Source organism: Vombatus ursinus, unplaced genomic scaffold, assembly GCF_900497805.2.
Source record: "Vombatus ursinus unplaced genomic scaffold, bare-nosed wombat genome assembly UNPS02012602.1, whole genome shotgun sequence".
NCBI lineage: Eukaryota > Metazoa > Chordata > Mammalia > Diprotodontia > Vombatidae > Vombatus > Vombatus ursinus.
In genome coordinates, this window is record NW_020952380.1 from 1363840 (window position 1) to 1377004 (window position 13165).

Here is a 13165-nt window from a genome sequence, read left to right on the forward strand (position 1 = left end):
ATATAAAATACTGGAAAGGTAAGTAAGAGCTAGACCATGGAAGACTTAAATGTCAGCATGGAAAGTTTGGATTTTTCTTAATCCTAGAGGGAGAAAAAGTCATGGAGGTTTTCTGCCTATTGACAGAGTAGGACCTGTGTTTTAAGCATATTAATTTGGCAGCTGTCAAGAGAATAGATTGGAGAGGGAAGAGACCAGGAGCATGTTGCCGTAATCCATTTGATAAGTGATGAGGAAGCACCTCAATTAGATAGGAGCACAGGGAACGTGGTAAAGGTTTTGTAGAGATAAATCAACAAGGCTTGCCAACTAATTGGATGTGAGGAGGAGGAGGGGTGTGAGAGAAAGAGAAGAGTCAAGGATAAATTCAGATTTCAAACGAGTGATTGGAAGGATAATGTTGCCATCACACAAATAACCAAATTTGGAAGAGATGTGGGTAGCTTTAGACATATGATCATAGATTTAGAGCTGAAAGGGACCTCAGAAACCATTTACTCCATTCCTGTAGTTGTACAGTAGGGAAATTCAATCCAAGAGAATTTAAGTGACTTACCAGAGGTCACTTGGGCATTAAATAGGAGAGCCAAGATTCACACTCAGGTCTCTAAACTTTAGCACACTTTCTACTGTACTGTGTAGGTGGAGATGTCAGTGGGATATCCTGTGAAAAGTCCAGCAGGCAGTTGGAGATTCAAGACTGGAATTCAGAATTGAGAGAGTAGGATCACAGAATTTGAAGTTAAAGGAGGCCTTCCTTAATTCTGGAGACAAAAGATTATATGAGTGAGTAAAACCATTTGGGGTTGGATAAGTGTGTATGTATACATTTATTCAAGTGTACGTATAAGCTGTCCCAAAAAAGTCTTAGTGTAATTTTAAGCTTTAGTTGCTTAAAACTGCACTAAGAGTTTTGGAATATCATATCTGTGTGTGTCTGTGTATAATTGATACAATTGGGAGTCATCTACATAGAAACATTTGAACCCTTTGATGTTATTGAGATCACTAAAGGGAAAAGGTATAAAGACTGGAACAAAGATGAAGGACAGAGCCGTAAGAGTTCTTATTTTACCATTTTCTGTTTATGTATTTAAACTTTCCTATTTGCTGAAAACATTCTGGCTTGTGATAAAACCAAGGATGTTTTGTAACTCTTGGAAAGACAGATTATCTCTAAGGGCCTTTTTTTTTTTCTCTTTTTTTTTTTTTTTTGGACTAGGCAGTGGGGTTAAGTGACTTGCCCAGAGTCACAGCTAGTGTGTCAAGTGTCTGAGGTCACATTTGAACTCAAGTCCTCCTGACTCCAGGGCCCATGCTCTATCCCCTCACCACCTGGCTGCCCCTCTAAGGGCCTTTCTTTCTCTCAAATTTTTGTGTATGCCTGCATGAGAGACAGGGTTGCTGCAAGTTCTGAAAATGGGCCCGAGAGTCAGTCATGAGAGTCTAAAAAGGCAGGTCAAAAGAGGAATTATCGAAAATTGGCCAGTTGCTTGAGCAGAGTATCTGAGCAAGTTAGTAACTGCTCAGATAATGTGGTAGGCTTCACTAGCATGCTTGTGACTTTTCTTGAGATGGCTATATACTTTGAGGACTGTGTGTGGAAACATTAAGCCCTGGAGGCAAATTTGTAGTCTTGCTGCTTGTCAAACAAACCATAATGTAGGTTTTTTTCAGGTAACTTTTAAAATTTTTATGTTATGGAAACAAGCCAGAGGATTTCATGGTTGATATGTGCGCATCCTGCATGCTCTTGCGTAACATCAGACAACATCTTGCACAATATTTCTTAGTACATTGCAAACAAAGTTCACCATAACATTTTAAAACCCAACTAACTTCAACCAATCACCAAAGAGAGGAGTTGTGGGAGGCAGCAGATTAGTGTATGGTAGAAATATGCTTCTTCTTGCACAGTATATAACTCTAAAGGATCAGTCTGGCCTGACCCCTGTGGTTTTCTACATACCTATAGCTGACAAATTGATTTTGCTGGTTCTCCTCCCCCACAGCAGGACAAGACTGCAGTTAATACTTATTCAGGATATTAGCTTGTAGTGCCAGTTAAGTCTCTTACTGAGGCAGCCAGTCACGGCCCTTTAAGAATACATCCTTCTTCCATATGAGAGCTAGATGTTGCATTGGATAGAGCACTGGACTTAGTTACAGGAAGACCTGAGTTGAAATCTAGCCCCAGACACTTACTGGCTATGAGACCCCAGGCAAGGCATTTAATTTCTGTTTCCTCAGCTGTAAAATGAAGATAGTAAGAGCACCCACCTTGCAAAGCTGTTGTATCAAATATTTGTAAAGCACTTAGCACACTGCCTGGCATGTGGTAGGCACCATAGAAATGCTTATTCCCTCTCTCCCTCTGGGCTCCCTTCTGCCATTGCCTCTGCTCAGGATACCCATTTTACTATGAAGGAGCACATTGCCTTCACATTTGCTGTTTCTCATCTTCCATACCATCTCCAGGCAGCTGATATCTTGCATGGAACAACCAAATTACTTCTAACAACAGCTTTTCATCACAACACCCCAGATTATTGAAGTTGACTGAGCTATCTTGTAGACGCTTTGGCTTTAATAAATCAGTACTATGCCCAAGAAAGGGGGAGGGATCTCCATTCAGCAGTTTCTTGGATCTAGTTTTCAGGAGAATTTACCTGAACAAGACCACTTTTGGGTATAGTCGTGCTTGACTCTTTCTAGCTCTTCCCCGTTACATCTTCTGTTTTGACTGATGGTTCAGGGAACACTGAAGTACAAGTATAGCAGTACAAGGTGAATCCTGGCGTCACTTTAGATCCCAGGAAAAGTCGAATGCAAGAGGCTGTGAACTCTTAGCTGTTTTAATTCAGATGATCCAGATGTATTGTAGGGACCAGAGACAGCCTGATAGGGGTCCTCACCTGATCTGTTGACCCGGATGTTTCTGGTCATCACAAGTGTTTTATCTGTAGAGGACATCACTCCCCTCCATTGTTATGAGAAGATTTATTATACTTTGGTTTGTGGTGCTCCAGTGCTACTTATGCTGGGGTGGTTTTAAGAATATTTGAGAGGTGAAAGTTCACCTAGGAAATTGTAGGGACCCCACCACCAGGGGGCAGGATGAGGTAAGAGGTGGTACCTGTTTGGTATTTTGGGAAGGGTATCATCTCTTCCTGGGCTGTTCTTTTAAAGATGCATTGAGGCCATTTTCCTTCCTCACCCTCTGTGATGTGAGTCCCAGCCCATAAAATGGTTAAGCAGATGCTTCACCTTCCTTACTAGCTGCCCTTTAGGCAAAAGCTTTCCAAGAATTGTTTGGTGCAGTGTTGATTGTTTAGGAGAGGTCAAGTAATGACCTCTTGTCCTTTTTGATTGATATTTTTAATTTGTACTTTTTAAAAGCTGGTTTTAATCGTGTTTTATGTTCCAAAAATCTTTATTGTATTTTGAACCTGGAACCTAATTGAGGGCTTGGCCTGCTATCTTAAGTGAAGATAGAATGATAACTTATTTAGGGCAGGAACTGTTTCATTTTTGTTCTTGTGTCCTCAGGTCCTATCACAGTTCCTGTTACATAGTTGATATTTAATAGATATTGTTTGCTTGAATACTTAAAGTAACACATTTGAGCTCACAGATGTATCTTTTGGATTCCCCTTAAGTGCTCTGTTATGCCTTCAGAATTTTACTTATCTCAAAAAAAAAACCATTTCCTTCGGAGCTTGTTACACTATATTTATCTTGTATGTCCCTAGACAGTTGTCTCCCCAACTAGAATATGAATTTCTTGAGTGCAGGGAGAGGGTTTTTACCCTTGTTAATAAATGCTTGTTGACTGTTAAATGTTAAGCTCTGACATTTTGTTTTATTTGGTTTTGAGTGTAGTGATGCAAGTGAAACTACTTCAAGGCCTGGCCAAATCTCCCTGCATTTTAGCAAAAATATGCCAGTGCCAAAGTCTCCCTAGAGTTCTTCGTCCAGCACTAAAACCCATAAAGGAATTTGAAAAGAGAACATGCAAGACGCTGACAATAAATCAAAACTTGGGTTTATGCTGTTCTGAAACAGTAGCTGGTGGCTTGAAATGTTCATTTCCTGGACACATCACCTGGAACGTGTCAGCTGCAAACATAATATCTCAGTTGAAGACCGTGTTCTGCAGAGGTGAAAAAATGAATGTTCTATCCCTGAAATCTTTTAGTACTTCCAGAAAAATGAGCCACGAACTAAGTCTATTGTATACTAAGTGGCCTATGAAAACAGTAAAGAGGCAATATTCTTCTATACCAACTGGAAAAGTAGAAGTTCAGCAAACCAAGAGACCTCTAAAAGCACCTAGGACCAAACAGCCATCCAGGGCTAACCTTCCACTTTCTTCTGTGAATGAGGTAAAGTTCATATTGTTGCTGAATTCTCTATTTAATAATAATCATGTTTTCTTGATAGCTGTGAATGTAACACTGTATGTATATGCTGGTATTCAAGATTTCAGCAAGTTAAACTCACTTCACTGGTTTTCATCATTAAGACTTTTGACATGCCTAAAGGAAATCAATTCCTAATGTTTTAATTGTTGTTAATAATAGAGGTAAGAACACAATGTTAGTATACATGGATAAATAATTTCTTAGATATTGGCCGTGGAACACTTCAGGGCTTGAAACATACTGATAGAAGTCTTAATTCATGTCCTTTAAGACTCTTTCCAGCTCTAAATCTGTAATTTTTTAAAGTCTGTGATCTTGGTGTAGGTGTATTCCATACCTCTAGAGATATAAAGGGCAGAGTTCAAAGAAATTGTGAAACACCAGAAGGGAAACGAAGACCATTTACCCACTAACACAATGTTGCATGTAATATTTTTGTTACTTATGTAACTTCATATTTAATATTTTAGATAGAAAATATTTAATAACATCAAAATGTTCTCACAAAACCCATTTTTGGTCAGGTAGAACATCAAGATTTCGTGGAACACAGTTTGGGGAAATGGCATTAGACTGTCAATATAGTATCCTTTAAAGAGAATAATGGCATTTTTATGACAAAATCCAAACTGCTAGCAGGTTTATGGCAGCAACTCCTCTGATTTTAGAGTTTCACTGTCAAATGTATATTTTGTATTTTAGCATCATCTCTGCATACAGATAATTGCTCCCTTATCTGTATGAAGTAGGGGGCAAATCTGGCCATCCACGTTGGGAAAGCAAGAGGTGGTGGTGTTCAGTCATTTTTCGGTTGTGTCCAACTCTTTGTGACCCCATTTGGTGTCTTCTTGGCAAAGATATTGGAGTGGAAACAACACGCAAACAATTATGTACAAACAAGATATATACAGGATAAATTCGAGATAGTCTTAGAGGTTTGGGGCAGGCAGAGGGGAAAAAGGAAGGATGAAATTTTAATTATAGGCAGTTGGGAGAAATGTAAGATCAGATACCTTTTCTCATATTCTTTGCCTCCTTATGTCACAACTCTGGCATTTCCAGGCCAGATTTACTTAAAGCTTAGATTTAGTTGATGCCTAAGATCTTTTCAGAGATGGGGGGCAGTAGAAAAGGGAAAGTAAAAAAGATGTAGACATTCTAATAGTTCATAGGCCCATTATGAGCCTGCAGTGTGATAGGCATTCATGCTTCTCATTCATGGTAAACACTCGTGGACCTATGAATTGAACTGTAGGCTTACCCTGCTTACCATTATTGATTTGGTTCTTTGGAACACAGTGTCACAGGATTGTTGGTGCAATGAGTCTGGAATACTATATAAATCCTTGAGAGAAGGACTGCTCAGAGAAAAGTGAGGGAAGGGGGGAAGGGAAACTCTATTAATTGCTTATAGAATATTCTAAGTCCTTCATGACCATTCTTCATTTTATGTGGGGTGAAACACAGGCTTTATAGTACCTGAAGAGAAAGTAAAGGAAAACACCTGCAATGTTAGGTGAAATATCACAGGAAAAAGTTAATGCCACAGGAAGTGTCAAAAAAAGGGATAATGGGGCAAGTACTCTTTCTGCAAGATTTTGCTGTGCTATGGTGGCTTTTGTGTATTTTGTAGTAACAAGATTATAGTGAAAGTGGTTGGTCAGTAAACATTATGCCTGCTATTTGCTATGCATTGTACTGGGAATTTAAAAAAAAAAAAAAGGTAAAAGACTGCCCCTGCTCTTGTGCTAGTGAGGAACTCACAATCTAATGGAGGAAAGAACGTGCTAATAACTATGTACAGACTATATATAAACAGAATTGTTGGAAATAATCAGCAGAAGGAAGGCATTAGAATTCAGGGGAATTGGGAAAGACTTCCTGTTGAGGGGGGGATTTTAACTGGAGCTTCATGGAAACCAGGGGGTGGAGAATAGGAGGCAACGAACGCTATGCTGGATATGTCTTATCATCTTTTTAACCTAATAGGTTTCTCTGATTTCAGAATACCATAAAATGGTAGGAAAAATTAGAGTTTAGTAAGTGGTAAGATTGCAAATGAAATAAATAGCATCAAGGTGCAATGCTTGAAAACTTTCAGTGATATATTGCAGCAAATAAAGAAAAAATTCTGGTGACGTTTTTATAATGGGGGAACGAAGTACATGCCATTCAATTTTCTCCAACGATAGAACAATGCTTCTTAGAGTTTTGTGTTTTCCTTTAGGTAATGTTTCTATTATACCAAAAAATCCTTAACACTTTACTTAGCGGTCGAGCGCCATCTACTGGAACATGTTTTCTTTAGCCGGAAAATCATGTGGAGTATGCCTTTTGCAGAAAATATTACTAATAGACCTTGTTTGACTTGTCCTGTGCCTTTCCTTGATGGATTTGGCACATCTGTTTTGAAGCAAAATAGTGATCTGTAATAGTCATCCTTATGCCTGATCCCTGCATTGAATTTTTAACAACAACCAATGACCATACAAATTTACAGTAAAAGCTTACATGAAACTGTAGGGGATTCATAAATTTAATGCCACACAAAGAGAAAACAGTTCAAAGACAAAGCTTTAACTAAAACTAGAGATTTTTAAAAATTTCTGTTGTGAGTAGATATTTTTAAATTACTTTTTATTGATATTTTACAATACCTGCATTTCCCAATCTACTCCTCTCTCTTCTCTAGAGAGACATCTTTTATAATAAAAAAGAGGGGGGAAAAAACAATGTAGAAACACAAATATTGAAAAAATCTGCTATTACCTACAGTGCTCCATACCCATATCCAGTACCCTACCTCTATGTCCCCCCTAGAAAAAACAAAGAAACAAAGAGGGAAGCCTTTTCATGAGATGAGACATTCTTAAGCCTAACTTAAGAATTATCTGGAAGAACTTATGTGGGGAGATAATACACTCACCATTAGAGTAAGTCCTGAGGCAGAGCTAGCCTGGCTTCGAGTGAGTGCCTTAAACATTCTTCACTCTCTGTAACTTTCCCTTAACTGTCAGGCAGAACCCAGGGATTGGACATCTACTTTGTTGCTGTTGTGATCACTCCACCACCAAACCCCACCATTACCCCCACTCCTCCAACCCCCTTTCTTCAGATTGAAAATCAAATCAACATCACCTTGTTCCTCATTGGGAGTGCTCAAGTCAAATCTGCAAACATTTATTAAGCATCTGCTGTGTGCCAGGCACTGTGCTAACCACTGGAGATACAACGAAAGGCAGAAATCAGTAACTGCTCTCAAGGAACTCGCAGACTAATTTCATCTCTGCCCATGAAATATTAAGTACAGTCCAAAAAAGTAGTAAATAGAGGTTATGCTGCAAAGAGAGTGTGTTCCAGCATATTCTCTAGTAAACCCAAAGTGGAAGTGCATTGTTCTTTTTTTTGTTTTATATTTATTTAATTTATTTTTTAATTTTGGGTGAGGCAGTTGGGGTTAAGTGACTTGCCCAAGGTCACACAGCTAGTACGTGTCAAGTGTTTGTTCTGAGGGTGGATTTGAACTCAGGCTCTCCTGACTTCAGGGCCGGTGCTCCATCCACTTTACCACCTAGCTGCCCCGAAGTGCTTTGTTCTAGTTCTAACATTCTTGACTCTATTAATTGTGTATTCATGTCATTTTAAAGGAAAAAAAAACAAGAAAAAATATTTTCCATTCTTTAAGCAGAAAGTATGCCATTCTTGCTAGGATAGACAACAGGTCAGATTTAAGGAGCAGAACTCATTGTTCGTCGCTTATTGGAGTGACTATCAATACATACTTTCTTCACTCTTTCATCCCCACCATCTGACTGTAACACTTTCTCCTTCCTTTTTCCACTGTGGTAAGGATGCTAAGTTGTTAGCACTGTCAGAACACTTCAAAATCCAAAATCCATATTCATTCTTTCCATGATAGTCCACTTTGAGTTTTTGTAACATAACCACTCTTTTATCTCCAATAGCTGTAGTTACCCTAATGATACTTTATTTTGCTTAAGCTGGTCACAAGCACTGCAAGGTGAGATGACCAAATGTCCTATGAAGTGTTTCTTGTTACCTTTGGGCACTTGATAAAACCAACTCCTGGGTACTCCAAGGAGAATCTGTGAGCTACCTATTCATATATATGCAACTTTCTTAAGTCTTTTGGTTGTGTTTATAGTAAGAATATTAATAGTGATACAGGTCAGTTCTCTCAGGGACATGTGAATTTGATAATTGGAAAAGGATCTTACATTGGAAGTGTCAACAGATAAATTGATCTTTATACACGTTATTTTTTAAAAAAACAGGTTATTTTTAACACACTCTGTCAGTTGGCTTTTCTAGCACTCATCCCTCTGATTATAGTAGTAGAAAAAAGCCACACAAAGACTTGGGTCATTTTTTATTTTTATTTGTTTCATAGCTTTCCAAGATCCCAGAATTCATCATCTGGTGGTCAACCTTCTGATGCTGCATCTCTGTACTTAGCTGAGCTGGTCTTCAGACAGTAGGCTATGCTTAATACTATACTTGCTGCTTTCCTGTGCTTTTCCAACGTGGTACAATCTGCCCGTGCTTATGCTTTGCCAATGTACAATAGAAAAACCATAACATGGATTGAAAGTTACTGTTTTGTCTTGCCTAAAAGTATTTGGAAAAGCAGGCATAAGTAAGATGATGAGGAAGTGATTGGACACTGGTTGAAATTTTAAGTGGTATTACTCATCAATTTTAAGAGGTGAATATAGCTATTCTTTCAGACTGAGCTATCTTTGCGCAGTCAGAACATTAACAAGTTTGAGTAGTGGCCAAAGTCAACATGAAATTAGAGGAATGATAAAGGTGAGATGACTGCAAATAGTTGCAACCGCTTCAATTTGCCACATTAAAAAAAGCCATCAAAATAGGAAATGGTAAAAGACAAAGAAATTGACCTTGATTTTCATGATTTCCCATAAAAATTTGTGATATAAAGCAATTGTGACTTGCTCATCTTCTGGAGAATGATTTTTGAACATATCAATGGTATATTTAATGAAAATATGAGAAGGGAATAGGCAGTCTTCACAAACAGTTTTATGCAACAGAGCACATCTTTAAAGTTACATAACTCATTAAAAGGTATAATGAATACCTAACCCTGATGTGTTGAATTCTCACAGAAAAGGAGGGGCACTTGTCTCAAAAAAGCAAATTGTAGCCTTCAAGGCCCTCCCTCAACAAGGAATCTCTCATGCATATACTAAGATCACACAAAATTCCTTGATAAATGTCTGTTCAGTTACCTTGTTGATTGTCATTCAAGGGATAAAAATAGGAAAATATGAATTTGTCAGAAGTATTTGCTGCTATCATTAAGAATTCCCTAGACCAGGGCGGAGCCAAGATGACAGAGTAAAAGCAGTGACTTGCTTAAGCACACCCCCAAAGCCCTCCAAATACCTATAAAAAATGGCTCTAAACAAATTGTGAAGCAGCAGAACCCACAAAAAGACAGAGAGAAACAAATTTCCAGTCCAAGACAGCCAGAATGGTTGATCAGAAAGGTATATCGCGCCGGTCTGGGAGAGGAGCGCTTTCTTGAAAGATGATGTCTAGGCTCTTTTTTTGATCATGGCTTTCAGATAGTCCAAATTATCAAGGAAAACTGCCCTGATATTTTAGAACCAGAGGGCAAAATAGAAATTGAAAGAATCCACTGATCATCTCCTGAAAGAGATCCCCAAAGGAAAACTCCTAGGAATGTTGTAGCCAAATTCCAGAATTCCCAGGTCAAGGAGAAGATATTGCAAGCAGCCAGAAGGAAACAATTCAAGTATTATGGAAACACAATCAGGAGAACACAAGATTTAGCAGCTTCTACATTAAGGGTCCAGAGGGCATGGAGTATGATATTCCGGAGGGCAAAGGAATTAGGACTACAACCTAGAATCACCTACTGAGTATAATCCTTCAGGGGAAAAAAATGTTCATTCAGTAAAATAGAGGACTTTCAAGCATTCCTGTGGAAAAGACCAGAGCTGAATAGAAAATTTGACCTTCAAATATAAGACTCAAGTGAAACATGGAAGAGGTGAACAGGAAAGAGAAATCATAAGAGACTTATTAAGGTTGAACTGTTTACATTCCTGCAGAAAAAGATGATATTTGTAACTCATGAGTCCTTTGTCAGTATTAGGGTAGTGGGAGGGAAAAAATTATATGTTTGTATAGATAGAGGACACAGGGTGAGTTGAAGATGAAGGGATATCTGGAAAATAAAATTAAGGGGTGGGAGAAGATTATACTGGGAGAAGTGGAATGAGATAAAATATCTCACATGAAAGACAAGATAAGGCTTTTACAGTGGAGGGGAAATGGGGAAAGGTGAGAGGGAATGAGTGAATCTTATAGGATTTGGCTTAAGGAGGGAATAACATACACAATGGGGTATGGAAATCTATCTTACTCTACAGGAAAATAAGGGGGGAGGGGGACAAGAGAACAGGGGGTTGATAGAGGGGAGGGCAGATTGAGGGAGGGGGTAAGCAAAAGCAAACACTTCTGAGGACGGAACAGGGTCAAAAGAGAGAATAGAATAAATGGGGGGTAGGATAGTATGAAGGGAAATATACTTAGTTTTTCACAACAGGACTACTATGGAAGTGTTTTGCATGACTACACATCTATAACCTGTATCGAGATGCTTGCCTTTTCAATGAGGGTGGGTGGAGAGGGAGGAAGGGAGAAAATTTGTAACCCAAAGTTTTAAAAACACTCATTAAAAATAAAAAAAAATTAAAAAAAAATAAATGTTTTTATAATCTTTGTTAAAAAAAAAAAAAGAATTCTGTAGACCAGGGATTCTAATTCTTAACCTTTTTTTAATGTGTCATAGACCCAGTTTCAGAATTATATTTTCAAGTGCATGAAATAAAGTTTATAGGTTTACAAGGAAAATAATTATATTGTAGCCCTGATTGCTGCTGCTGCTTTTTTTAAAGCTCTCCAAACTTTTAATTACATCAAAGACCTTTTTCAATATTTCAGAAGCTTTTTTGACATTTTGACAATGAGACAGCATTATTGTGCCATCTTGTTGTTTTTTTCTTTCCTGTTTGCCTTTTGATGGTAAAATTTGAAGGTCAGATTTTCTTTTGAGCTCTGGTATTTTCATCAGGAAGGTTTGAAAGTCCCTTATTTTGTTGAATGTGCATCTCCTCTCCTGAAAGATTATGCTAAGTTTTGAGGTAGTTGATCCTTGGTTGTAATCCAAGCTCCTTGGCCATATGGAATATCATATTCCACGCCCTTTCAGCCTTTTAATGATCTTGATCTTCCCTGACCCCATAATAAGTATCTGTGGTCATTGTCTATTTCTGCTTTTTGCTCATGCTTTTTGCCTATTTCCTGACTTAAAAAAAGTTGAGATATCCTGCTGGAGCGAAGGGGGCACTTACCCAAGCTTCTCCTCTTGCTCACCCGGGCCTTGCACTTGAATGTTTAGCTCCTGCTCACCCAGGCCTTGCACAGGGATGTTTTGCTGCTGGAAGATGTCTGTCAGCCTGGAGCTTTGCCACCTAGAGTTGTCCTTCCCAGATTTGTGCTAAGGCACCTGATGATTTGGCTGCTGGAGAGCAGCCGTAGCCCATGGTGGTTTTCCAAGCTGGTGTCTACCGGTTCCCCTGCCTGCATTGAGGCTTTTGACAGGAGTAAGGGTGGGGTTGGGGGGTGTCCTGGTGGGCACTTGCTGCTCCACCACCCTGGGTCCCAGGATTTCCCTCTGGTATGCTGAGGTGGGGCTTCCTGCTGGCTTGCTGGGATGCCTCCCATCCTGTACTGCTCCTCCTCCCCAGAGTGAGAGGGGCCTTTCCTGCTATTCCCCCATGCTTCCTGGGCTACAAGACTGCTGCACCCCATCTTTCTGCTGGCTCAGGGTTTTAGCTGGGTGGATATTTTCTAGGCTTTCAGAGGTCAGTAATCACTGCTACTTCTTCTTAATGTCATTTCTTTATGTCACTATGACCTACAAAGTGTTGGTATCACCCACAACATGGACCATTTTGTTTAAATCTAGGCCTCATTCCTTCTGAATGGGAGAATTGAACCAAGCCTATCACTTTAAGTCTTCATTCTGTCACATTTGGTCACTTAGGAGAGCATGTCATTGCTTGTTGGTTTTTGTTTTGTTTTTGCTGTCTTTGAGTTTGTTTTTTTTTCTCCAGTGTTAATGTATTGGCTTCTCACATCCTTGAAGTTAACATTGTCCAGTTATAGCCGTAAAACCATTTATGTAGAAAAAGGTTCACTAGAAGGTATTTAGGACCTTGCCGCTAAGGAGTCTGATAAGAGGAATATCTGCCAGTGCCCCCCACTATGTGAGCTGGGTTAGTTCTTTTTCTTGAAAGGTACTGAAACCATCCTCAAAACTTAATTGACTCAGGGACCCAAAGGTCCAGACCATTGACATTAATTCCTGGTCTTCTGAGTACAAAAAGCCATAGAGAGGTCCAGCTTCTTCCTGATGCTTGATTGACAAAACCACCATGGTCTTCTCAGGTACTCAGCTGAATCAACACATTGTCCTTGTTAAGTATTCTGGTTGACTCTCCATTATTTAACTGTTAGATGGACTATGAGTATCTCATTTAGTTCTAATAACGATGACTACTGAACCTCATCTCTTCTTTGTCACCTTCATTCCCTTTCCTGTATAATACTTCTCTGTATTCATTTTGTATTGCCCCAGGCAAATATAAGCTCCTTTAGGGTAG

At 39.0% G+C, this 13165-nt stretch overlaps 1 protein-coding gene across 3 annotated transcripts in view; it reads left to right on the forward strand.

Moving 5' to 3' along the window:
- RMND1 (required for meiotic nuclear division 1 homolog) overlaps nt 1-13165 on the forward strand; it is a 53588-nt gene that overhangs the window by 1990 nt on the left and 38433 nt on the right. For all 3 annotated transcript variants that reach the window (XM_027858003.1, XM_027858005.1, XM_027858004.1), the window contains exons 2-3: nt 643-786; nt 3883-4385. In XM_027858003.1, coding sequence (XP_027713804.1) covers nt 783-786; nt 3883-4385 — 507 coding nt within the window. In that variant the 5' untranslated portion in view covers nt 643-782. The remainder of the gene's footprint in view (nt 1-642; nt 787-3882; nt 4386-13165) is intronic.